The following is a 27,208-nucleotide window of genomic DNA, read 5'->3' as shown; positions in this document are numbered from 1 at the left end:
CCCCCTCTTGGATCATAAGCATGATGCTTCTCTTTGCATCCCTTGACTGTGCCTCTGATGGCTCCACTGTCAGATTAGCTGAGGGACCAACAGCAAGAGAAAAGACAAACAGGACAAATAATATCTGCACAGCCCACTTTGTCCTAAAAGAAAGTGTCTGACTTTTCACCCCCACTCCAACAGCCCATCATTTCATTTTCCCAAGCCCCAGGGATGCCACTTCCATAGGAAAGGGGCCTCGCAACCTCCCTAGGAGGTGGTGTTGCAGTCTCTGCTCTGCAGGAACTGGCTGGCCCTCAAGGTTCAGTTCTGGAGCTCCTCTGAGACCCGAGTTGTGCAGAAGAGGAGCAGCCCTCTCAGCTGGATTTGTGGCCAACAGGATGTGCCCCAGAGGACCTATCAGACACAAAAGTCTACTTCTTTTGGACCTGACACACCAGCCTTGGGATTTAAAGGGTGTTGGTGTATGGACAGGCAGGAGTTACAGGCCCACTCTGTCATGCAAGAGGAGCTCAAAGTTTTAGAGTGTTCTGCTAAGAGGAAGCCTCCAAAAGTTTTGTTGAAAGCCTTATTTTTTTCCAAGGCTTAATGCACAATTCTTGCTGGAGGAAACCCCTTTACTATATCAACATGCTGTATGCCTCATGAAGTCTGTTTAGGGACTTGTAAAGCAAAGAATACTGTGTAAGTGTAAAAAAGTGCTATCACAGCTATGTGCACTTGTGGGACAAAATCAGAGGGAAAAGGCTCCAGGTTGAGGCCACAGTAACTTGGTAATTGAAATGCTATCCACAGCATTCTTTAAATAATCAGCCAAATGCTAAAGTCTTTATTATAAACACTCCTTATTATTTCCTTTGAAGCCTTACGCACGTAGTGTTTAGACTAAAATATCAGCTGGTAATTTAGGATTTTTCTGACTGTATACAATTTTCTTTTTAAAACATAAGGAGAAAAGGAAATAAAGGTTTCATAATGAGAACAAACTGAAATAAAATAACTTCTGTGGGAAACTGAAAGAGCAGCAGGATTAAAAGCAAAAAATACATGCATCCCACAGACTCCTTTCTTGCTTCTCAGGCCTCTCACTCAAGCATTGACCAGGACCACTGTGGCTTTGTTTATGGCATCTAACAAGCTCTAAGCCTCTGGCCGTAGGACTGCATTAAGTACTCTTTAAAATGCTTTTTGAAGCTCTAGGGAACAATAAGACAGTATTAGGAATCAAATTCAGCTTTTTCATGTTTATCAGCACTCCATCTTTATTGTTGATGTAGAGGTAAATGTATTTGTAGGCATGGATAGATGTTGTATGTATGTTGAATTACCTTATTTAACTATAACAGAATTGCTAAGATCTGCCATTTATTTACATTGGAGAACTCCAGGCAATTTCAGAGGGACATGTGATGTGATGCTTGTATATTCTTGTTTTATAAAACTGATCAACAATATATATAATTTTTTAAAATTAAATTTAACAGTTATTCACAGCATGTTAGCTTAAATGAAATAGCTTCTTTTCCATATTTAAGGGCTTTGAGGGAGTTTTTAAGAATTTGAGGAAGCGAATGGATTTTTAATATTTATTTTAGCACCACTGGAGTTAATAATTTCTCATCAACCTCAACATCTGGAGGACTGAAATCCCAAAATTCAGATAGCCTACAGCTGTCATCTTGCCCTCTAGCTGTATTTCTTTAAAGCCACCGCTGATGAAGAAAACAGATGGACAACAGTATTTTAAATTTATGAAAAATAGAAATTGACTTATGTTGCTGCTGGAGAAGTAAACAGCTATAAAAATGCCTAACTATTCTAATTTCCCCTAGCACAGTAGGCAAGATAAAGCTACTACACAAACTCTGAAAACTTCACACAGAAGTTTGAAATTGAAGGTTGGGCAACTCAAGTAGCTTGATTTATTTAGTTGTTAAACAATATCTCCATTTTTTTTCAACTTCTTCTCCAGTATTTCAATGTCCTTCATCCCTGATAAGAATATACTACCATTTTATTTCCTGGGCAGGGGCTATGGTGTCAGACTTGTTGGATCACTAAACATCATATAGTTTTGCAAAGACTGGGAGCAAAAGTTAAAAACCCATCTTGACTGCAGGAATTTCCGCCTTTGACCTTCTGCAGGTAACTCTCTGTCTTGCTTATAGTATGCATAGAGACAAAGCTGAGATTCAAAACCTCCAGTAGAGTGGAGAAGACAGAGGTCTTCCCAGGCTCATGGCAGGAGGAGTGGCCAGGTACTGTTAAAGAACTTCTAGTCAGGCTGAGCTGAAGCTGACTCACACCAGAGTAAAGGGATGCAGCATTGATCTAATTTATTTCTTGTGTCACTTCTGCAATACGTTACATGCTTATTATCTTTTTGGTATCTACTTGCACTGTTCTGCAGGTAAAAACAAAACAGGCTGGGGGCAAAATCAAGAGAAAGACAAGTTGTTCTTAGGCCCAAAAGACACCAGAAACAAGGGGTGAAATCCTACAGCCACCTAGGAGTTAAATCTCTTTCTTAAGCCTTGTCACATGTTTCTACCTGATTTTACACTGGAGTAGCATGACCAGGCAGAGGTTTGGAGAGCTGGTCTAACTGATGCCCAACCCATCACAAGAGCAGATGATTTCTTTACAACTAAATCAAGCCCTCAACTCACCAGGGAAGTCATAGGATTGGTTTAAGAGAGGGAAGAGTTTTCTTGAAAATCTGGACTTTGAACAGCTTCATCTGCAAAGCTGCTGACTGCAAAACCTAGCAGGTCTGTGAAAACTAAAGATGCAGGTGTCTACGAGTCTGAGGGATTTTCACTTTTATAGGTTGAACTTAAGATAATTAAAGAGTCTGATCTCTACAGTGTACTAAGCATGCATGCTTAGCAATTCTCAAGGCTGGCAACTTAAATCCATCGAACTATTCCTCAAAATACTTTTAAAATTTTGTCTTTACCACAATTGAAGTATATTACTGTTGGAGGCAATGCCAGTACATGCACTTTATATATAGAAGTGGATTTACATGCATACACCTATTTTATGCATAAGGCATATATGTAGGTATTATATATGAGATATATATATAGGTATATGTCTATGAACAATTTCTCACAGTGAAAGACATTTCAGTTGTTAGAAAGTTCAGGTTCACCTTTTGTTTCCAAGTAACAGTAGGATAGTTAGAACATTTTCAAAGACCTGTCCAAATACCAGTCCCACAATGAAGATGGGACTAGTAGTATAAATGGAGAAGAATAGTCCCCAGCATAAGCATTTGATGCCCAGCATTCTAGCCACTGACTTGATCACAAAGTTTCTTGCTCATACTCTGATACAACCTGAGCAGCCCTAGTACTACTTATGCTAAGAGACAGGAAGCTATCATGCAGTTATCTACAGGCTCTGAACAACAAATATTCTTGAACAAACAAATGTGGACACAATTCTATATTAACAAAGAGAGAAAAGGAAGGAATGGAAGTACTATGCCTAACATGTGAGAAGCAAAAAAGGAGATCTACAAAAGGCTGTGGTTATGCATAGCAGACCTTAAGAGGCACCCTATTGTTGGATGTGTCTTCTCTGCAATTTCACTGAAAGCACTTAACATGCTTCCTTTTACCTGAACTGGTACTGTAGGACTACCTCAATTCCAGTTGGACCCTGGCAAAGTCACTCTGGTCAGAGGGGGCTCAAAGCTCCATGAGTTCTGTGACTCTGAAGATGAAAGCCTACACAAAATGGAATAATGGTCTTGCTTGGTCTTTGCTGTAGGACAGAAAGGACAGCAGACGTTATTACTCACCACCTAGCCTTTGGCTTGGTTTAAAGCTGAGAAAACACCACCAGTCTGTCATGTCCTGGCCTGAGAGGTGGAAACAGATCTAACCTTTGGCAAAGCGAAGCCTTTAGGGACCTTTGTTTCAGTTTTGAGGGCTGTGTTTCTATGAGCAGAGTAGCCATTATATAGCACAGAAATACAGAGTAAATGATTACTGTGTGCTAGATCTGTGGAGAGAGGGTGGGAAGTGTTCATCTGCATATGCTGTAAGAGTTCATTAAACACAGTAAACTGCACGCAAAATCTGCATAATGAAAAGATGACATTTCATTTTCCCCTCTCCATTCAAGAGAGACAGAGAACACCAAATATATCTCAGCAGTCAGCATCTTAAAGGATTCTGTTCACTACAGGGGAAGTACCTGGTAACACTTCAGTGGGGCTAGGCTTTTGCCTTGTGCTCATGAGCTGCTCTCAGGTCCTTAATTCCAGAAATCAAAAAAATATGTTACTAAACTAGAAGAAAATTTCCTTCAAGATTTTATGCAACAAATCTTCACCACTACATTTTCTCTATGTAATTTATGCCCTTGTAAGTGCAAGAGAAAATATCAGAACAGCAACCTTCAAAATCGCTGTGAAAAAAATATTTTAATTCTATTGTCAAGAGGCAGGATTTCATTAACAGCATCATACAATAAAGCTTTGCGATCTAGTCTGGGTGACCCCAGGTTATCTGTCATTTAACATTTGAACTATGTCAGGAAACTGACAGTCATTCATATTTTCATTAAGTTACTTCCTCCAAGACAAGTCCTTAAGTGATTTGCCCTCTCCTGCACATATTTGCAGTATATAATGTACTTGCAGTATATAATAATTTTAAACCAGAAAGAACATTATGGCTTTGTGCATTCAGTCATCTTGGATTTCAGTGAAAATTACTCAGATTGAAAGGGATGTGTTATTGTAACTCGCTCCTGTTTATATGCCCCAAAATATCAGCCACTGTGGGTGGCGGGGGAACCTCCACCAACATGCTGATTTGTTCTGTTACTACATGTTCTTTGAGATTATCAACAGCCTGAAAAAAATGAATTTGCCATATGTCTATACTCAACCATTCTCCATTTGGTTGAATGGACAGTTCCTATTTTATAGAGATCTGGATTTTACTCTCTTGAATCATGCTGAATGAAGAGACTTAGTACCTGAGTAAATCCAATGATCTAAAGCCAAGCAGGACAATTATGATCATCTATCTGACCTTCTGCACCACATAAAATTCTACACAGTCATAGCTCAGTCAATTTGTGGTTGAGTCAGGCTATCTATTTTAGGAAGCTATCTGCCCTTTTAGTGAGCTGCAGAGAGCCTGAAAGTTAAGGGGCAGAGCATCAAACATTTTTCTAAAGGAAATGGAATCAAGCAGAAGACATAGCTATGCAGTCTCACCCATAGAAAATTACACTTTTAGGAATGTTGAGATACATCAGAGTTTTTGCAGTAGTGCATCAGGTTTGGAATATAGCCTTAGCTAGTGTGCAACACTGCTGAAGAATTTCAGGTTCTCTGTGTTTCCTCTTCTTTTCTCTCTCCTGTGGTCACATGAAAACATAACATTTTCTATAAAGTAAAGCAAATGATGAGTACAAAAAAAGTTTGGCATGTCAACTGAGGGCAGTCAGCTGCCTGCAGGAATACTTCTGGTCCCTTCACTGATTTGTTGGGGAGCAGACTCAGTCACTGTGAATACATTTTCTAGTCTGACATATTACATCAAAGCACATACACAAATGCGGCTTTATTATCTAAAGTTACAGGATACATCACATTAACTCTTACTTCCTACCAGGTAAGAAAAGCTATAGCCAAGCAAGATCTGACCAGATCTGAAACACCACCACAGTGGAAAGTCCAGGTTCTGGCACTATTTCTCAGGTTTTCATGCTAACCTTTGATGATATGAGATGGGAATCTCCTTTTCCATTGTTTTTTCCTCTCTTTTCTTGTAGCACATTCATCACTACATGCTATGACGAATTAATTTCTTCTGTCAAATCAGGACATTATCACAGTCTGCCACAGACAAGTGCTATCATTTTGCAATGCCTGCTGGTCACTATGGTGCTCAGACCTGCCTCACTCCAGTCAGTATTATTGCTAGTCTATTTTCAAGGCAAGCAGTATTCTTTTTTACTACATAAGCTTCTCTTTGGTTCCACACTCATGAACTCCCTTAGATGTTAATACTACCTGAATGACAATGCCTGCCCTTGACCCTATAAACTGCTTTTGTGACTCACAATGTGCTGTAAAGTCTTTCAGGAACCTCCACCTACGACAACAGACACATGAACCACAGGCTGCACCTTGGTATGGGCCATGGCCTATGAGAACAGTGTGTGCTATTCAACAGTGCAAGGCTTACCTTCAATTTTCTCTCTGCTCACCATACAAGAGTGAGCCAGCTAGAAGAGAAAAGCAGCTACACCAGCAGAGCTTCCTGATGGCTTCTGGGGGGAGCCGGGGGCAGGGGAAGAGAGATGCTCCTTCACTAGGGGTGCTAGGTGCACTCCAAGCACAGAAGCAAGGCTCCACTGGAGAGGGGCAATGGCACCTGGAGGATAGGAAACTTGTGGGAGGAGGACTGTGGGTGCAAGGAGTTGGTCAGGGAGTGATATGAATAAGAAAGAAAAAGGCAGGTATGGGATTCTGGAGGTGAAAAGTAGGACTTTCCACCTGTGGCTTGACTGGAGCGGAAGTCATTTCTGAGGGGAAGAAGGACAGGAAGCATTTTGGCAGAGAGGTGGAAGATAGAGAATGAAGATCTGGTGCAGGCGAAAGCATATGTCCATCTAAACTATCACAGCAAGGAAACTTGAGAACTGCGAATTTAGTGAAATGACCAAGGAGTAAGAATGACCTCTAACCTTAGTTTAAATATTGATTCAATGTATTGCCTTGGGCAAGGAATTGGTTAGATGGGATTAATTACATCTATATACCTATTTGAAAGGCCTGCTGCAAGGATTAATTAGTCATTGTTTGCAGATTTCTTTGAAGATGAAAATGCAGAACTGTATAATTAAATGAAATCATTAGTTATAAGGTTATGTGACTTTGATGTTTTCTAAAAATACATAAATTAATACCATAACATTTACTTCCATTTCATTCTTAGGCATATTTGTTATCCTGGATAAGAATTAACGGTGCCTGTAAAACATTACTACACAGCGGTAACATGAATGAAATCCATTTTAGAAATAAGGCTACATTAAAATTATAAAGTTTAAAGCCATAAAACTTAGGCTTATATATCAAGCTTCCTGTGAATATTTAAAGACTTAGTGAATCTGCTGTTTTAAACTGCTGTTTCATCTACAGAAACCAAATTTCTGGTTGCTTTCCAAAGGTCAGGAATTGTAGCTGATGTTCCTCACAACAGCAGTGAAACTCAACTGAAGAGAAAGGAATTACTGATGTACATGTGATAAGGATTACAGTCTAGCCCTGGAGTTGTGCCTCCTGGGGTGACATGACAGCCAATGTGCACACATTTCACTGTCTTCTCCAGGACAAGCTTGGGCCAGAACACATAGGAAGGGTGATGGGTCTTCCCCATCCACCACTTTAAAATAAACTGAAAGACAGTGATACTCTGTTTGGCACATAGCTTCAGAAAGCATCAACTATCAAAGACCTACTACGTCAAAAGATGCTGCACAATTTCATGTCATCATTTCAGGCCACATGGGCTAATACCTCTGACAGGATCACATCTTTGACATTCAGTGGCATTTTTTTGTTCTGCACACCTATTCACACGAGTGTAACAGAAGTTCCTGTGTGATTTTTCACCATGGTATCAGAGTGCTATCACCATGATATCACACTGAGTCCCTTTATACCTACGGCAGTCACAGTTTCTGCTGATATTTGAATTTGTCAACATAAATTATTCTGAAACTGTCAAGGAAAGCTGCTGTGGAAAGTTGCTAGGCCAGACTTGTTACCAAAGGCTTTTTACCTTTTTTTTTTTTTTTTAATGGAACTCTATTAAATGTTTCTGAAAGGACAGCTTCTCCACTGCTTGCTTCATCGTAGGTGTTGCTTAGCATTCATATGACTACAATGACACAAAGTTTTGTTTTGAATTGGCTGTTTTCCAAACAGCTTTTGTGAACTGGTTTATTGAAGTTGGTGGGCAGGGAGAAGTGAAAGGGAGTGTTAAGATTCCTTCAGGGTCCAATAGTCCCACCTAACTTTTCACAGCTCCTCGTATCTATACCCACCCCCCCAGAGGACCTGCTCGTAGGAAATTGTGCCTAGGGCACTATACTTCTCACTTAAAGTTGCTGAATAGGAACAGAAGTTACCAAAATGGCCGAACAGAAACAAAAGATGACTATATTTGTACTTACCTATCTTTAGATAACATGCAGAGAGCTTCCTTTATTATGTCAAACCAGTACCTTGACGACGGAGCTCAGAATTAGGTCTTTATGCAATTCCATCATATCCTATGGAAGCAAATCTAAAGACGATCTCAGCCAGAGAGCAAGTACTGCCTCCTTGCCTTAGCACTGTTTGGATTAATTCTCACCTCTACAGCTTCTTTTGTTTTGTCCTTCTCCCCTTCACCTTGACTCTTGCTCTCCATCAAGAGACTTATTGATTCTTAATTTATTCAGGAGATAACATCAATACTCACTCCCCTCAAATCTTCATTGCTTTCACCTCATCAAACACGTCTTCCTAATACAATCGTGTCATGCTAGTATTTCAAGATTTTCAGAAAGTCTTGAAATGTGTTTTAAAAATCACTGCCAGGCAAATTCTTTGAAAAGAATTTTCTTAACCAATGGCAATGTGCTGCTTGACCATACCAAATACATTTTGGATATTAACAATATGATGAAGTTTTATAGAAAGTCTTCCATTATTTATGAAAGTTGCTATTCAAGTGACATTGCTCATTTAATCTAAGTAATCACAGCTCCTAGAATAAAACTGGGAAGTAGTATTATACAACATCTGAAAAAGAAATAGATGAGACTATATACATGTAAGAACTTTGCAACTTAATAGCATACTTGCATTTCTAACACAGTGACAATCCTTCCTGGGTACGGAATAGAAATCAGATCCAAATCATCATGGGTTTATACATGAACATAATGAACACTGAGTATGTTCTTTGAGAAATAAACATAACATCCTCTTACCAAAAAATAGCAACACTTTTAAAAATTATTTCCTCTTTAAAACAGCCCCTTTTCCATGTGCAGAACAGATCATCTCCTGTTTAAATACCACAATCGTGACTACAAAATACCAGAGTCAGCCAATACTAAAAACACTTACATGCTGTATATGTTCGTAATAAAGAACAAAAATATGAAAGCACTTGTGAAAACAGATTGTGCACATTATCTTCAGAGCAGCAGAGACTTGCCCCATGACAGCCTTATCTTGATACTGTGATTTAATTTACAGTGGCTTTTTTTGTCTAAGAGTCATACCTCTCCTGTCACTTATTTGACATAAAAGAATCACAAACCGTTTTTGAAAGATATATAAACACCCTAATAAGTCACACCAGTATCACCAGGAATGGCAATGAATATTATTTCCATTCTAATTATTTCTTTCAGATGCATGTAATTATCTTTTTGTTTGTTTGTTTGTTTGTTTGTTTAGTTATTTAAAGTCAGACAAGTAGGTGAGGAAGATGATAATAGTTACTTATGTCACAGGTAGCATCCATCTTCCACTCTGGAACTTCTCTTTCTGAGGCTGAAAGAGAATGAAGGTGATTAGCAAAGTACTGAAGTGTCTGGAAAGGAGATGAGAAGGGGCAAGATGGGGAATGATCTTACATACTCTGTATCACATTACATGCTGAGGAGGAAGCAGGGGAACCTTCCTCGAAGATCAAAAGAGTGCTGCAAAATAAACTATTAGAAATTGCCTAGAACATAGTTCAGAAATCTAATATTTTTTTTCTACTGGTGGAACAAGGCAGCTGCAGGAAAATTACTTTTCTTTGCATTCTGTCTTTAAAATACTATGGAATAAAACAGAATAGATTATTTTCAAGTGGAGGGGAGCTTTAATGATCATGTAGTCCGTCTGACCACTTCTGGGCTGAACAAAAGTTAAGGCATGCTATTAAGGGCTTCAAAATGGAGACATTAATACCTTCTTCCCTCTGCACTTTCTTTTGGCTATTCACTATGCAAAGTACTTGTAGCCAAAACTTTTTGTCCCTCTTCACATGCATGTGTAGAGGGTTTAGCATAATGAAGCCCTAATATTAAGTGATGCCTTCTGGTGTCATTGTAATACCAATATTTAAAAATTAGCTAATTTCTATTTATAGTTCCACCACTGAATTCAAAAGAAATTCTGCTATTTCAATAAACACCTATGCAGTTCAACTTACAGATTTAGTACATAATTAAAATAATATCTACCAATCATCCTGAGATATGGTAATACTTAACTAAATGGAAAGAATACTCTTAGTCCCTACAATAAATGAAGCATGTGAGTCTCCAGAACATTAATAGCAGCACCATACCCAGCAGAAACTGAGTAAAATGCAAAAAAAATAGCATTATGTTTGGAAATTTGATGCCTTTAGGATGGGTTCGATATTCAGCAACATACATATTTTTGTCAATGACTATAAAGGGAGTGCTTATGAATGGTATTTCACTCATTGCTCTTGCTATTCACTTAGATGTGGCTGATATATTACGTGTTTTTCAGTAAGAACATATGACACTAGCAGGGATGGCTTTCAACAGCATTAATCAATAATGCAATAGCATAGTGGATGATAATGAAAAGGCAGAAGTTACTAGTGGTTAGCACTGTGCTCTCTGAGACACTGCTCTTCTCTCATGTGAGATACGGTGCAGTGATAGTAACCCTTCCACACCAGAGCCAGGTAAGCAGGTAAGACTCCAACAGAAGGACACTTCTCAAGGCCTTTTATCATTGCCCCCCTCACCTACTACAGCACCACAGAGCTGCAAAACTAACTAGTACTTTCAGGCCTTAGATGTATCAATTCAAATGGCCCAGAAATTTCACAGTATGAGTTTATCTGTGCCATCCATCACTCCAGAGTCACAATTAAGCCTTGAACAAGTGATCATGGTAATCTAAGAAAAAATTTTTTTCTGCAATTAAAAGGGGAGAAAAAACCTATGCACAGTGCAACTTGCTATGAAGCTGATCTGCCTCCAACAAAAAGCTTTACCCATGACAGTATTTCTTCAAACAAGAAGTTACAACAAAATTCCATCTCGTTATGATCCAAAGCCCTGGGTTTGTTTTTTTTTTCTGTTTGTTTATTTGCAAAGGTGTTCCCCAATTTGGAGTAACTGTAAACAGAAAGCCAATCAAAAGGCTTTCTTCTGCTGTCACTTGCTCTTGCATCTATTAATCCCTGTAATCAGAATTCCTCCTTCCCCTCCAGATACTGCTGTGCTGGCTACAGCACAGATTCCAGGGTGCAGCATACAGAGCTATCTTCTTCACACCAAAGGCCTCAGTGCTGAGCCTGCCACTGGTGTCAGCGGCCTGCCTGAGTGAATCATGAGCTACCACAGCTGGGACAAGCAAGGTGCTCAGTAAAGCTCAAAATATCTCACTGAAGCTGTTTTTCCTCCCCATAAGTTAACCAACCTCAGTATCTGAACAGTAACAGCTAAAAAGACTCATCACTAGAAGCTATCTCAGGTGTCAGCAGAAACATGAACCAGAGGATATCTAAAAGTACAAGCACGTACTCTGGCAGTGAACAAGGATGCCAGCTGTGATTACTAAGGAGATCCTGGAAGTAATAAGAGAAAATACCAAGTTGAAGCAGTAGCTTGCAAAATCCTAGGCTAGAAATGACAAAACAGACAGCCTGCTTCAAGGCTCTGAAGAAAGAATAGCATCTGCCATCCTTGTGTGCCGTCTCTCTTCATTCTGTTGGGTCAATTCCGTTTCTTGTGCTTCAAGCTTTGCTTTTCACAGCATAGCCTACCTATAAGAAAAACAGCCTCCTCCTGTCCTTTGGTCTTATGCCTTCTATAAGAAAAAACACAGTGCCTGTTAAAGGAAAGCAGGTAGTCCTATTTATCTGCCTCTCCTGTTGATCGTTTTTCATTGATGTTTCCAATAAGAATTCCAACATCACTTCTGAGCAGGACCAAACCTGCAGTATAGTCTTTCTCCACTTCCATAACTGATTTAAAGGTCCTGGTGCCAAAAGACTGCTCTGTGATACAATGGATAACCTACTTCAAAAAATAATGATGCCATATAAGTTACAAAGCAGAAATATATTGATTTTTTAGTGCAATCTACATTATATCTGGCAGCAGGCAACATGTAAGCCACCTCTGAACAGAGCCCTTTGACCATGTGCTGTTCCTTTTACATCGAGATTATGTGCCACAGAGCAAATGAAACAAGAAATGGAATGGGGTCAAACGGGCATCTCTGCAGAGTATTAAGATAAAGGACTTTATAATTAAAACTGGAAGATCTAGTCATCTTAACGCAGACTAAAGATTAGGATCAGTGCTTTTACAGAAAGATGAAGTATACTTTGAGAAGTAGGGAATCTATCAGAAGGAAAAGCCTGCTTCATGAAAGCAATTTAGCAAATGCAATTTCAGCTACGATTGTAAAAATGATTCTATGACATACTAGTAAATGTCAGTTACTTGAAGCTTATTATTTAGTCTATGTTCAACAGAATTGTCTTTATGCTCTGCTTAGAGCAACTGAAAACAAGAATCCATTTGCTCTGTTATTTTGTAGTTGAAGGTATATGACCTATTGGCAATGGCATTTTTCCTACCAATAATTTGTAACATCCCCTAAAATTATTAGCTAAGGGGATAATGGTACTGAACTTCTACAGCTGTTATCAGTTTCTTCAGTAAAAAAAAAGGAGGAAAATGGAAAAGAGTTTGTCTTCCTGCCAACAGAAACATGAAAAGTTATTTTATATGCTAACACATTAAGTAGGGTTATTGCCACTGAGATCGCTATGGTATTTTGCATATTTTAGCAAAAATTGCTGGGGCAAATATGCGCTTTCTCATATAAAGGAGCACTTCGAGTAAAATTTTTTTTTAATGTTTCCCATAGCAGCAGTTGCTATCATAACAAAATTTAGATCAGGTGTTTTTTAATAAGTTTCTAAAGATAAATAAAAAGTACTTTGAGACTTCACGCTACAGATTTGTTTCTAATGCATTGTAACATATTCACAATCTATCAACCCTTTTTAGACTACTAACTTTCTATGATATTTTCCAGTTGTGTCATTGCAAACCCCTGTCATTTGATACAATAATATACATTAAAAACACACCTCAGCTTAGACTGCAACTAGTCATGCATGAGATGAGTGAGATCTTGCTACTTTTCTCCAGCTACCAGAAAAAATCTATGTCCTTGCATTGCTGATAATGGGCCTTACAGTCTCTACAGATTCAGAGGAACAAAGCAGAGGTGAGGGGATGTTTCTGTTTTTCCTGAACACATAGCCAGCTTGGGTGTGTATAAACCAAAGACAAGCTAAAGGGCTAAGCTCTTTCTATGAAGTGACATTCCGGGCATGTATGTGAAAACCAGAGAGACTTAAAACTTTGAGTCACAGAACATATTAGAAAGGCTATTGGATTAAGTTAGTTAAATGTGTGGGATATGGGAACGTTTCGTTTTCCTGTGGAGTACATACTGCCTGATTCTTCTTCTTCAGTATGCAGCACTCCATTATTCTTTACCTCAGGTGCTATTTTTCATTTGATCAGCAACCAAGGGATGCAATTCTTGTTGAGCAGGCTGACATATTACCAGTTTTGGGGGGTTTGTTATATTAAATTCTTTAAAGCTCCTGTTCCAACAGTCATCAGGTGATTATACTAGATTTTCAGCTTCCAAGGAAGCCAGAGTAAGTCTTGCACCTTTCTCCATCTGATCTGACAGGGACATGGCTTGACATGCCATGACACAGCAGTAGCGGTCAGGCCCCTCTTTTCATGAAAACATCACAAAGCCATTTCACCTTTCAGCATGGCTACCTCTATAAAACCTGGCTATATCTGAGTAACTAAGGAAAGCACAGCCACCAGAAGCTAGCATGGTTTAGGAGATGTAAAACTGATAAGCAATATACAGTGACTAGCAACAAAGCATTCACTCAGCCATTCTACCAGCCTTAGGCTAGGTAAAAATTTTGCACACAACTGCTTGCACATACACCTTACAACTACCATTGCAGGGTTTCCTTCCTGCCCTGGCAGACTTTCAGGAAGCCGGAAAGTGTGCAGACACTACAGGGCATGATTAGTTGGTCACATTTTCTGCAGAAACCATAACATAGAGCAATCACTTCCCATAGCAACCTTAACGTATGGAGAATCAACTGAAGAAATGAACTGATTTTACTTACAGGAGTTAACATAATTAGCAAGTAATCTATATCTAAACAATGTAATAGAAAAGGAAAGCTTTTTTTTAAAAGGTCTTTTGTTTCTTCAACTGAGACCTTAATGGGCATTATTATTACTTAGCAGGTTCCCCACGGGCAGCTCTGCAGCAACTGAAGGGAAGGAACAGGCAAAAAGGTTGCTAGCTACAGTTTTCTGATCGCAAATGTTGCCAATGTTACATGGTCGCCAGGAAAAAAAATGTGTCTGGTCTAATGCAAGTGTGACCCTGTGAAATGTCCGTGTCTGAGGTTAGTCACACTAGGCTCGCTTCATAAGCACCGAAGAAACATCTCTAGTGGGAAACGCATCTCATTCTCTGGTAGAAAACTATTTTTCCGTGTGAAGGAGGCCAAGGTGACTTTCTGAGGCTTAAGACCGCGAACTCAGACGCCCAGGGCCGCTCCCTCCTCTGCCCTCAGAGCACACGGGCTGCGGGCGAGGCTCGCAGGCAGCAGCGCAGGCCGCCCCCTGCTGGGCAAGCGGCCGAACCACAGCTTCGGGCCTTGCCTCGCGAATCCGTGTGCTTTCCGCAGGGGGCACAGCTTCCACAAAATTACAAAAATTGTGCCCCCAGGCTGTAATTTAGCCTGCCAAACCTTGATCCTGAAGGGGAGAGGCAGGCAATATATTTTTTTTCCCCAAAAAAGATTAAATTAGAGTTCTCCATTTCCTGTGTGTGGGGGGAGTGTTTAGTAAGAAGAGAATAAGAGCAGCGGTGGCTTCAAACAGAAGACCGAATCTCAGTTAGGACTGTGAGAAGAAGGGCCGAGCCGCCTGCCTTCAGGAAGAGCCTAAGAGTAGATGAAGCCAGGAATTCTCCTTTCAGACTTCCTTTATACTGAGGATGCTAACTGTTGTTGGCACCTGGTTTGGCAAAGCCTGGGCACCAGACTTCAGGAGTCCAGCCTTACTCTTTGGGTCTTAATTCTCCTTTATGAAATAAAAATAATATTTAAAAAAGCCCTTCTCTGGTTTTCAGGGACACTGTTAATATAAACAGATGGATCAGAGATCCTTGGGATCAGGTACAATGTCCTGCAAGTATTTTAAGATTTCATCCTACATCCAATGATCTCATGTTCTTGGCCTTTGAGAACGTCTCTTCACAGAGAGAAGGAAGAGTATGAAAAGGAAAATGTCAAACCACACACACCAAAACCCTTTAGCATCTTACATGAAATATACAATAATTATTGCAGTCCTGGTGTAACCATTAGTGGTAGTTGTTACGCTTCTTATAATAAAAGCTTAAGAGGATGAGCATTATGTAATGCCCTATTCCAAAAGTATTTTGTTCTCTGACATCTCTTGTCATGTTTCTGACAAAGGCTGAGCCATTAGAAAAATTCTTCAGAAACTACTTTCGTGTAGGTACCTTCAGAGGTGCCAAAAAACACCTATTAATTTTTTTTTTTCCTGGCTAATTTGCCTTAAAAAAAATTAATTTTGCTTTCCCTGTGGTTGAGATGGCAAGATATACAAGAAAACAGTTGGCATGCTAGGAGAATAAACAATAGCATTCTGCTTTCCAGAAATTGTATTCCCTGCAGGAATTAAACCACGGGCTGGACACCAAGTCCCAGTTTGGACCTCTTGCCAATTTGTCCCTTTTATTAAAATAAAAGCAAGTTGGACTAGTACTGACAGGCACAATCTAAACTCTTAGATGGGATCTATACAGTATAATTTAAGAATACCACAAAATATTTTTCCAGTGGAAAGGCAGACACATGGAAGTCAGGGAATGCAGAATTGAGATGTTTTAAGCAACATCAGTTTGGCCTAATTGTGTCTGAATCTTGTGCTATGTGATCAGAGACCTCTTTTTATAGTATTCTATCAGTTAAAGAGAAAAAAGGCTGGTACCTCATCTGTATCAAGTAATTCAGTGTTTCTTCTACAGAATAGGGAGTAGACAATTTTGAATTTTAATTCTTAAACACCTAATTGTACCTTCCAGCTATTAAAAAATGTGTTCTCAGTATTACAACAAATGAAGATTTTTGAAATTCACTGGTGAAAGCCTGGAAATCAAGTTAGCAAAAACAAAACCAAAACCAATCTGAAAGTTAATTTCCCCCCATTTTTTCAATTATTTGTGAGAGCTTTGTTTTAGGAATATCTACTCAGTGCTTCAGCAAATCTAACCTGATTCTACACAGAGCTAATGATATTTTAGACTATTATATAAAGCTCATCAAAATCACTGTCTTTACTGACAGATTGAAAAACTTGAGAGATTATGTTTTCTCAGTCTCATCCAAGAACTGACAAAAATGGGAATTCCATATTTTAAGTCCCAAGCTCATTTTCTGTCTAAGGTCAAGAACTTATAATAAATATAATTTTTTTTAATCCATAATTTATGTAACATTTCTTTTCACAATAGGCTGGACTGGAGATGGCCTGCTGTTTAATACTTTGAAATAATATTTCCTGCACAGTGTTGCATCTAAAAAGGTTGGCATTCAGTGCAATAAATAGCCAGTACTGTCAAAAAAGCAGCTGGAAGAAAATGTATTTTAATGTGACTCCATGAAGACTACTTGAGCAGCATTGCTGAAAAAACAGCATTGATCTCCTGCTTTGAAAAGCCTGGTGGATAGACTATTGTAAGAAGTTGTACCTGTGTGGGACTTCAGATCTCTGCAACAGACTGCTCAATTATTAAGTGCCATTACAGGGGTACATTCATGGCTTTGACTGTATTGCAATGCAGAGGATGTCTGCATGTACAACATATTGCAGCATGTTTCTGACAGTGTGTTGCATACTAACGATGATTACATTATCTCCCACAGGCAAAGACAGCTACAGCATCAGGAACAGTTCCGTAACTTAACTTTGGTTCTATTACTGACTCAGAGCTTAATTTCCCTGAGATATTTCTTCTTGTGTGAAGTACCAGTTCAGCTTCCTACAGTCCTGTAAACTGACAATACCTACACTGAACCAGCAGATGCCACACACTCTACCTCCAGGGATACCAAGGAAACACTCTGAGCATCGTGTAGACTGACCAGAAAGTGTAGCAGGCAGTAATAATCATGTTATTGACAGCTGAAGTTATACAAAAATTAAAAACCATGGGTGCCTCCAGGACACTCTTTTTGCCATTCTGACATTTATGGAAAGGAGATTCATGTAAACATAAAGTCCAAACTTCTGCAAAAGAATCACCACTTACTTGGCACTGCACATTTTTTTAAAATACGTATCATTTTGCTTGGATTCCAGTGCTTGACCACTGCATTTCTCTTTAAAGCAGCAACACCTGTAGACTGCAGTGTGGGCCCAGGCAAGTGGCCTCATTGTCATGGCATGCGAGTACAGGATCCAGGCAGAACAAAACCGACTTTCCTACCCCTCATTTTCCCCACACCCAGCCATCTAGCATTTCCGATCGAAAGTATCTCTGGGACTTGGCAGCTCTGCAAGGCTGGCCGCAGGCACCCATCCCACAGCCCTGCTGCAAGGCTCTCCAGGTGTGCTGGTATAGGGCTGCGTTCTGGATTTGTGCTGAGCACAGAGTTGATAACAGAGAGCTGTTTTTGTTGTTGCTGAGCAGGACTTGCACAGAGTCGAACCCTTTTCTGCTTTTCATGCTGCCACACTGGCAAGAAAGTTAAGGGTGCGTGGGAGGCTGGGAGAAGACACAGCTGGGACAGGTGACCCAAACTGACCAAAGGGATATTCCATACCATATGACATCATGCTCTGTATATAAAGTGGAGGGAAGAAGGAGGAAGAAGCAACATTTGGAGTGTTGGTGTTTGATTTCCCAAGTCACCACCATGTGATGGGGCTCTGCTCTCCTGGAGATGGCTGAACACTTGCCTGCCCATGGGAACCAGTGACTTAATTCCTTGTTTTGCTTTGCTTGTGTGCACAGCTTTTGCCTTCCCTACTAAACTGTTGTTGTCTAAACCCAAGAGCTTTCCAGCTTTTATCTTTCTGATTCTTTCCCTAATCCCACTGACTGGGGAATGAGCAAGCAGCTCTGTGGGACTTTGTGGCTGTGTGGAAGGGCAGCAGTCAGGCCCCCTTCCTGCTCACCTCACAATGGCAGCCCACAGGAGACCAAGGGAGGATTACATGGCTCCCATACTAGCAAGACTCATATAAATTAACAGGTTGGAAGGGATGTTAAAGATCATCTAGTCCCAACATCTCCTGCAGTGGGCAGGGACACCTTCCACTTCAGATCAGGTTGCTCAAGGCCTTACCCAATCTGACCTTGAACAATGGCAGGTTTGCGGCATCCATAGCCTCCCTGGGAGACCTATTCCAGTATCTCACCACCCTTACAGTAAAGAATTTCTTCCTAATATCCAGCTTAAATTTCCCCTCTTTCAGTTTGTACCCATTACTCATTGTTCTGTCACTATAGCTCCTGACAAAGAGTTCCTCTCCAGCTTCCCTGTATACCCCCTTCAGATACTGGAAGGTTGCTATGAGATCTTCATGCAACCTTCTCTTCTCTAGGCTGAACATTCCCAACTCTCATCCTGTCTTCATAAGGAAGGCGCTCCAGTCTTCTTATCAACTTCGTAGCCCTCCTCTGGACTTGCTCCATGTCCTCCTTCTGTTGGGAGCACCAGGACTGTACCCAGTACTCCAGGTAGGATCTCACATGAGCAAAGGAGGAGAATCAATTCCCTTGACCTGCTGCCCAACTGCATTTGGTGCAGCCCAGGGTATGGTTGGCTTTCTGGCCTGCGAGTGCACACTGCTGGCTCATGTTGAGTTTTTCATCAACCATCACCCCCCAAGTCTTTCTCCACAGGGCTGCTTTCAATCACCTCTCCACCCAGCCTGCAGGTGTGTCTGGAATTACCCTGAACCAGATGTAGGACCTTGCACTTGCCCTTGTTGAACTTCATGAGATTTACATAGGACCATCTCTCAAGCCTATCCAGATCCCTCTGGATAGCATCCTTCCCCTCCAGCGTGTCGATGGCACTACACAGCTCGGTGTCATCAGCAACTTTGATGAGATCCCACTTTGATCAATCCCGCCGTCCAAGTCGCCGACAAAGATGAACAGCGTCGGTCCCAGTATCGACCCCTGAGGGGCACCACTCGTCACTAGTCTCCACGCAGACAATGAGCCGTTGACTACAACTCTTTGCCGGCGGCTACTGAGAAGAGAAACGCTACACCCAGGCAGCGCAGCCCTGAAAACCGACCCTTGGCTGCGGAGGGAATGACCCAGCCCGCCCCACACCAACACAGCGCCCGGCGGGGCCCCCGCGCCTCCCCGGGCGTCCCTGAGGGCGGTGCCAAGTGCCGCGGAGGGGGCGTCACACCCCCCCGCGCGGCTCTCGCCCATCACTCCTTGGTACGGCCCTCTCGCACTTCCTTGCCGCTTCCCGCCCTCCAGCGCATGCGCGCTCCCCGCGCTCGCGGCCCGGCCCGGCCCCGCCGCCGGGCTGTGCGCCTGCGCGCCGGCCCGAACGTCAGCGGCGCCGCGCCGGACGTGCCGGCGCCTCGCGGTGGGACTCGGCGCCATGACCTCCGCGCTGGAGAACTACAATCAACCGTATCCTCCGCCGGGACACGCGGCACTGGGCTGGTGGCACCGGCCTCCCCTCCTGAGCGGGGCCTGAGGGTGGGCCTGGTCGTGGAAGCGCGGTTCTGGTGCTTGGGCCCGTTCTTGGTGGTGGTATCGGTTTCTCCTTACAGGAGATTGGCTTGCAGGCCGGAGGTTACCCAGAGAATAGGGTCCCCTACAACACTCAGTGCTGCCGGGCTGAGCCTTGCCTTATCCGTGATGAGGAACGAGATTCGCGGTGGGCCTGCTCCCTTAAAGAGCTGTTAACATGTGTTTAGATACCAGCTTTGCATCATTTGCTCAAAAACCATGAGCTGGGGTTCTTGGAACGCTTTTGGTGCTAGTTTTTTTGTGCTCCTTGTAACCCATGGGCGTTTTCAGTTTTATTGACAAACAGTAAAATAATAACGCAGAATTAGTCAAGATGATGAATATATGACCATCGAATTGGCATATTCAGATCTTCAGAAAGAAAGGATGCATAATGCTGGCCTCGAGATCACCACTGCAAAGCTGTTTTTTAGGGACTTAAAGTGTTTATAAAATTGTTTCAATTTTGAGGCAGTTCAGTTAGTAATGGGAAGAGAGGTGAGCTCAAATCTTTATTCTCTTTTTAAGGATTTTCATGTTTGTGTGTGACTGTTCGTGGTTGGGTGAAGAGAAACTTTAAAGGAGATGTTAATGAAAAATACTGTATTGTCAAATGTTATTATCAACCATGCTGCTTTAAAAAAAAAAACAAAACGCTGTTAGGCTTTTTGGGCTCTTAATGACTCATAAAACCTGTATTACATATGAATGTTTCAGAAAATGTTAATGGTTCTATTTCAGATGTGACTAAATATTTCCTTAATGAAATATCAGGTACTGTTGCAGTGATTACTTCTGATGGAAGAATGATTGTGGTAAGACTTACATTTTCTAACATTTTATTTTCCCCCATAAAGACTTTCCATCGTGGCAATAAAGAAGCTCTGTCAGGGTAGTCTCACAAATTCACACTTTTAAATTACATAGTATAGAATAATTGCCATAAAGCTTAAAAAAATAATTTTATAAGCACTTACTGGTTCTTGCATGTCAGCTTTTTCCATTGATAAATTTGTGTGTGCAGATGCTCTGGCCTTTTTGTCAGATGGCTTTTTTTGTGGGAATGCACAAAAAATGCATTCTTCTCCTGTTCAGTAATTTAGTTTCCATCTAAAATGTCCTCTTTGTTCTGTAAGCTCTTCAACTTTCATGCTAAAGCCATTTCTTCCCTATGGCTATAGAAGAACATCAACTGGAGAATTGCTGGAGAATTGTTGTGGGCTTCTGTTTATACCTGAAAAACTGAGAATAGGCCAACTTAATATATTAGACTGTATAATATTTTTGGTTTTATTGCTTCTGTGTTTTGGGGGGTTTTTTCTTGCTGCACTTCCCCTCATCTTTTATTGTTTTGTGTTTTGAGTGTAACTTAGTAGTATGATCATTGCAGGAGGATTGTATCTTTCTGTCTGTACTTAGCTTTTGCAGCCTCCGGAAAGAGAAAACTGAAAAATACTTTGGCTTCACCAAATCTGCTTGGTTGAAGTCAGTCATAAAGATTTGAATGGAGTTGGTATAAATGACTCATTGTTAGATAATATAAATGCGTATTACCTCTCTTCAAAGGGCTGTTTTATGTGAGCTTGAATTTCTTAATCAATTAGTGATGGTAACTTTTATGTTACCATTTTTCCAAACACATACTGAAGTAGCACAAAAGTTGTGTATTTTTAAAATTAATTTTTAAAAAGTAATTTAGTAAGCACAAGTTAATCTCCTTCAAAGAGATACCACTTAAAATTGCTTGTTAGGAATGATTTCGAGATTGTTGACCACAGGAATCCAAGTTTCCTGTTCTATGTTTTATTTAATTTATTTAATTTCTGGAAACTTCCATACAAAAAGCCAGTGTAGAAATAGTAAAATTAGTTGTCTATAGGAACATCACTGATAAAATGGAAAATTTACTTCTTTTAATGCTAAAGCTTATTTAGCCTTTTAGCATGAGCACGCAGTAATACATGTGTACTTTTCTTAAATTGATTATTGCTTTTAAACTTCCGTGCTGGTTGTATTTAAGGCAAAGAATAAAACCTAAACAGAACATCTGTTCTCTGTACCTTAGTATTGCCACCATGTTTAGGATATCCTTGAGAGCAAAGATGAAAAATTTTAAGGATAATTGGAGTGCTTTTTTTTTTTTGTGTGTGTGGTTTTTTTTTTCAGGGAACGCTCAAAGGTTTTGATCAGACCATAAACTTGATTTTGGATGAAAGCCATGAAAGAGTGTTCAGTTCTTCACAAGGAGTTGAGCAAGTAGTGCTGGGCTTATACATTGTAAGAGGTGATAACGTGTAAGTATAGTATGTTCTTGCTTTAATCTTTTCATACAAATTTTGTGCGTGCGTGTATATATGTTTTTATTTTTTTGGTTTTTTTAATCTGTATAAATCTTGATAGCCCCAGACACCTTGTATCTTTGTATCTGTGGGTAGCACTGAAAGTATTGTCAAAGCTGAGTCACCATCCCTGAAGGTATTAAAAAGATGTGTAGAAGTCGCACTTAGGGACATAGTCTAGTGGTGAACTTGGCAGTGTTAGGTTAATGGTTGGACTCGATCTTGCAGGTCTTTTCAAACCTAAATGACTATGATTCTGTATTAAATAGCAAACATCTACACTTCTTTTACAGAAGTGATTGCCTCATAATATTGAGATTGAGGATGATGTGAGGGCTGGAGTATCTCTCCTACAAGGACAGGCTGAGAGATGATGAAGGAAAAGATAGAATAATGACTAAAAAATGAGATCGAACTTGCGTGCTAGAAGTCAGCAATCTGCTATACAAAGTTGACTTTCAATAGCTTTGGTTTTTTTTGTTTTGTTTTTTTTTTTTTTTTAGAGCAGATGTTCACAGAGAGCACTTTTTAATCTTGAAAATCCTGGAAGGTTCTGACTTGACAGTGTAGCAAGTGTTGAAGCCAGTGTAGTGACATGTCAAATATATGAGTTGATATTTGATGTAAAATTCCCTGACAAAATGAGGGTAAAAGCTCTTTGAGTGTAGAGAAAAGTACCTGGTGTGCCAAACCCTTGGGAGGGTTACAAGAGAAGTGGAAAGAAGGCCTGGTAAGTGGGCCAGCTGGGAAGATTACTTTTGCAGCAGCATTCTGAAACTGATGGCAAAAGTAAGATTTTTTTTTTTATCTCATCTAAGAAAAAGTGTGTTGCAGTGACCAACACATGAGCCTGGATAGGAATTTTCATCCTCTAATTCTAATGGATACTTCTGTACAAGAAAATGCCAAGGCTTAAATTGATGTCTAGGTGCATTTATCTAATATCATTGAGAAAGTGGGTCATTCTGAATGCTTTCATCACTTTTGACTTAAGCTTTTAAGGAAAAGTAATTTGACACATGTACAAAGGTGGGACTATGCATGCCATTCTACCAGTAGCTTTTCATTCAGACCGTAAAAATGTGTACAAAACGGCAAGTAACTGTTTACTACTTCACCGTTTCCTCATACAGTTGAAATGTATGACGAAAGACATCATCATACAGCCACATTACTCAAATATGTTCAAAATATGCTTCTGTGAAATATAATTTTTGTTTTTGCAATCTTAACAAACTCAAACATATTTATTATAAGTAGTAATTCTGTATTCATGCAACTCTTCGACATGTTGAAATTCAGCATCCTTATAGGAAGAAGTAAAAAGAACCAACAGATAAGTAACAGTAACTTCAAAATAGGGAGCTTTCATGAAATAGGGAAGCTGTTGAAAAATAAAAGGAAAGAAACAGTCATGGTACAAAGTACTTCCAGACATTCCACTGTGCATCACTAGAAGTTTTCATGGAATATGTAGCATGAATCAGAAGAAGTCAGTATAGTTCAACAGCAAGTAAGGGTTGTTAGAAGATAAAATACAGCTTCTGTTTTAGAACTGTGTGATTTGATTTCAACAAATAATAACCTGATCTTTTCTTTTTTTTTTGTTGCAGTGCTGTGATTGGTGAAATTGATGAAGAGACAGATTCAGCTCTTGACTTGGGGAATATTCGAGCGGAGCCTTTAAACTCAGTTGTGCACTGAAAAGATGAAAATGCACAGGGACTTTGTAAATCTTTGGTTGTACAGACCTATTTAGCAATGTGGACAGTTTTTACAAATGGTGTTTAATTTGTTTAGTCACCAGTTTTTTATTATGAATATATTGTAGTTTTGCATGTAAATTAAAGTTTCTACATTTTGCTAAAGATACTTTCATTGAATTTCTTTTGGGATTTAATGCTGCATAATTTCACTGGGAAATGCAATCAAGTATCAGTGATGGTCCTGATACTGTGTATATGTACCTTGTTCTTAAAATAAGATCTCATTGCTAAAGGTAAACCAAGATTTTTCATGTTAACCCAGGATTATTTGAAGGTAGATGTGTAACAGTCAGTTTATCCATCTCTAAATGCAGTTCTGGCTGTAAGTAGAAAACTGTTCTTTGTAATTGTTTGATTTTTTTTTTTTTTGTGTTTGTGTGTAGTGTAGAAAGGAAGAATGTTAAAAGCTTTCACAGTCAAATTGACTTATGCACATAATACTTTGTTTGTCAGACCTTGTTGTTCAGTCACCAAGACTGTACTGGAGGTGCAGGAGTTCGTAATGCCTTAATCCTTGCAGACAAATTGGAGAAACAGACTTCTGAGCAGGAACAAAAAACCCAAATGCAGGGATTTATCTGAAGCCCATTAAATTCCAGACCAACTCATTCTCTATCTTCACCTTTCAGCAGCTGTCGTGTTGCTCAAAATTTGGGTAAGATATACAGAAAGAAAATTATGTGTTTGTTAATGTGTAACCGCTGTCTTAGAATGTAGTTTAGAAGACACAGAAGTACTTTAGGTAGGTAAATTATTTATTTTGAACTAAATTTGCCTTAATATTGAATATAAGGATCCCACATAACAATGATCACCTGTAGACCTCGTATATCAGCTACAGCCAAGCGAAGTGGGACAGGCTCTGTGCAGTGTAGTGTGTTTGAGGCCACATCAGCGTGAAGAAGACTGTACTCCTGAACAAACCTGGTTTTGTTATTCTCCAGTGTCCTACAGGTCCAGTATTTTTCCCCTGTATATAAACATGCTGTCAAAACAAACAAAAAAGGAATTTTAATGTGCATATTTGGAGGTTTTATACTGATTTTAATATTAAATGGGATTTGGTACTTTTCATTGCAAGTTCACTATTTGGAAACTAAATACATTGAAGTGAAAGTAACTTGTTCTGCATAAAATGTGTCTCTCAATTCTTGTAGATTCCAGCTTGTTTTCTGAGATTGTTCTTGGTAATAGCATGTGAAGCCCAGCCAACCTTTTTTTGCCTTTATCCATCTTATGATCTAGTAATGTGTTGTTTTCTGTACACATTTCTGCAGGGAATTGCTGAGCAGACATTGAATAAGTCAAATTAGGGTTTTTCTGTGATTACCAAAAGTGAGTACTAAGTCTGGCTATAATTCATTATGTGAAAAGAATCAATCAGTTTCGTTAGCAGTTAACAAAAAAGTCTTTTTGCTACTGAAATGCTGATACTGGCACAAGAGAAAAGAAAGTATAGGAACTGAACTGTATTGATAAAGAAAAAATAAAGCAGCTTATTAAATTAGGTATTTTAGAGCTGAGCAAAAAATGCAGAGGCAAAGAGTGGAGTCAGGATGAGCAGATTTTTAATGCACTACTTAGTGTTGGATGTATTAGGTGAGTTATAGTTGAAATACATGGTTTGAATACTTTTAGAAGCACTGGAAAAACTATGGAAATGTGTTGTCTTATAGCTGAGAAATTATGTTTGGAGATTAGTCATGGAATGCTAATGCATATGGAGACCATCTACCTCAAACACATCATTTGCAATGCAGCTCCTTGGTCCTGTGTTTGCATGAGGATTTAGAATACAAGCTGCTGATGCGAGTTGAAATTATTTTCTCTGACCTTGAAGTGCTGATCTCAGATGCAGAGCTGTGGAACAATGGCAGTGAAGTTGATCAGTAAAATCAAGGGACTGACCAGGTGAGAAGTTGGAAAATCATGATCTGGAAAATGATAGTTTTGCAGAGTTAGGTGTTTAAAACACAGATTGCAAACCCTGTCTTTTTTTCCTTCAAGTGGGTGACCTCAGTTGTTGTATTTACTTTCTTGAGCCTGTGAACCTGTGGGTGTAGGGTGGTGAGGAGCTACAGCTTGAAGATGTGTCTGCATTTAGAGGCTGACCTAAACCTAGGGCATTCTCCAAGGGATTACTGAAAAAGATAAACTCCCTTTTAGAGACGGATCCTTATAAAAACTGACTGTGCAAAGCCCAGATGGGTTGATGATATGCAGTTGATTGTAAAATTGACCATTCTGCAGTGAGATAGGCAAAGGATGGCCAGCTCATGTCTGCTTGGGATTGTAGGCAGTAGCTCACCTCTGCCAACATGGAGCCTGCTCAGAAGCAAAGTTCTGTCTAAAACCTTAAAATTGACACTGTGGAGGTTGCTTACCTTCATGCTCAGCAGCAATGTAAAGCTTTTCACAGTTGTTATTTTTGGCTTATGCTCATGTTTTGTTTCAATTTCTGCTCCAACATTTCTTTTAATTTGATGTCACTGGCTTTGGTCTGGATTTGGCCAAAGCCTCTTCTGGATGTAATGGTGAAGGGATCAATTCCAGGACACCTAGTCAGAAGGGATTTCTTGAAATCAAATCTAGGACTTGATAATTCTTTAAAAAATTACAAGATGCAATTAAAGCTTTGTGAACTTTCAGGGACTCTAACCTGTAGTGGCTATCTAGGTTCCTGTAAGTACATGGTGCAGAGAAATCACTCAATAAAATGGTATTTCATGCATGAAGTTGAATTATAACCAGTCTGAAAGAGTATTTTCATTGAATCAAGCCTATAGCACAGTTCAAGCTAAAAATGGATCACCAGTGAGAGTAATTTATTTCATTGTTTTCATAAATGAAGAAAGATGGGAAAGATCAATGGTATTGAAACCACAAAGCAGACATAGAGTGATGACCTAGTATTAGTGATTCTGAAGAAGAGTGTTTGTTCCCAGAGGAAGAGTAGGGTGGAAGCTCAGCACATGGGAAGGCTTTGTGTGTCTTCACACTAGGGGAACCCACTCTGCAGTCAGTGTTGCAAGCACATGGAAGGTAGTAAACAGGTAAAACAGAGCAAATAAAGTAAAGCTGAATTTTTGAGAGGAAAATTTAACTCCTCAGATGCTGAAGAGGTATGAAGGAGGACAGGATGGAATGGGAAAAGAGCA

General features: G+C 39.9%; 1 protein-coding gene across 1 annotated transcript; it reads left to right on the top strand.

Moving 5' to 3' along the window:
* The first annotated feature begins 19,805 nt into the window (after positions 1 to 19,805).
* On the top strand, positions 19,806 to 26,791 carry LSM8 (LSM8 homolog, U6 small nuclear RNA associated). Its single transcript, XM_039571429.1, has 3 exons — positions 19,806 to 20,760; positions 22,112 to 22,239; positions 23,898 to 26,791. The coding sequence occupies exons 1-3, from the start codon at positions 20,650 to 20,652 to the stop codon at positions 23,986 to 23,988; spliced, it is 330 nt and encodes a 109-aa protein (XP_039427363.1). The 5' UTR covers positions 19,806 to 20,649; the 3' UTR covers positions 23,989 to 26,791.
* Positions 26,792 to 27,208: the final 417 nt, after the last annotated feature.

The sequence above is a fragment of the Corvus cornix genome, chromosome 1A (genome assembly GCF_000738735.6).
Source record: "Corvus cornix cornix isolate S_Up_H32 chromosome 1A, ASM73873v5, whole genome shotgun sequence".
Classification (NCBI taxonomy): domain Eukaryota; kingdom Metazoa; phylum Chordata; class Aves; order Passeriformes; family Corvidae; genus Corvus; species Corvus cornix.
Note: the sequence above shows the minus strand (reverse complement) of the source record. Positions and strands in the feature narration are given on the sequence as shown.

Excerpts from the sequence above, each read along its gene's own strand:
- LSM8 (XM_039571429.1), top strand. The coding sequence starts at position 20,650 with ATGAATGTTTCAGAAAATGTTAATGGTTCTATTTCAGATGTGACTAAA. Across the intron at positions 20,761-22,111 it reads CTGATGGAAGAATGATTGTG|GGAACGCTCAAAGGTTTTGA; the intron begins GTAAGACTTACA and ends TTTTTTTTTCAG. Across the intron at positions 22,240-23,897 it reads ATTGTAAGAGGTGATAACGT|TGCTGTGATTGGTGAAATTG; the intron begins GTAAGTATAGTA and ends TTTTTGTTGCAG.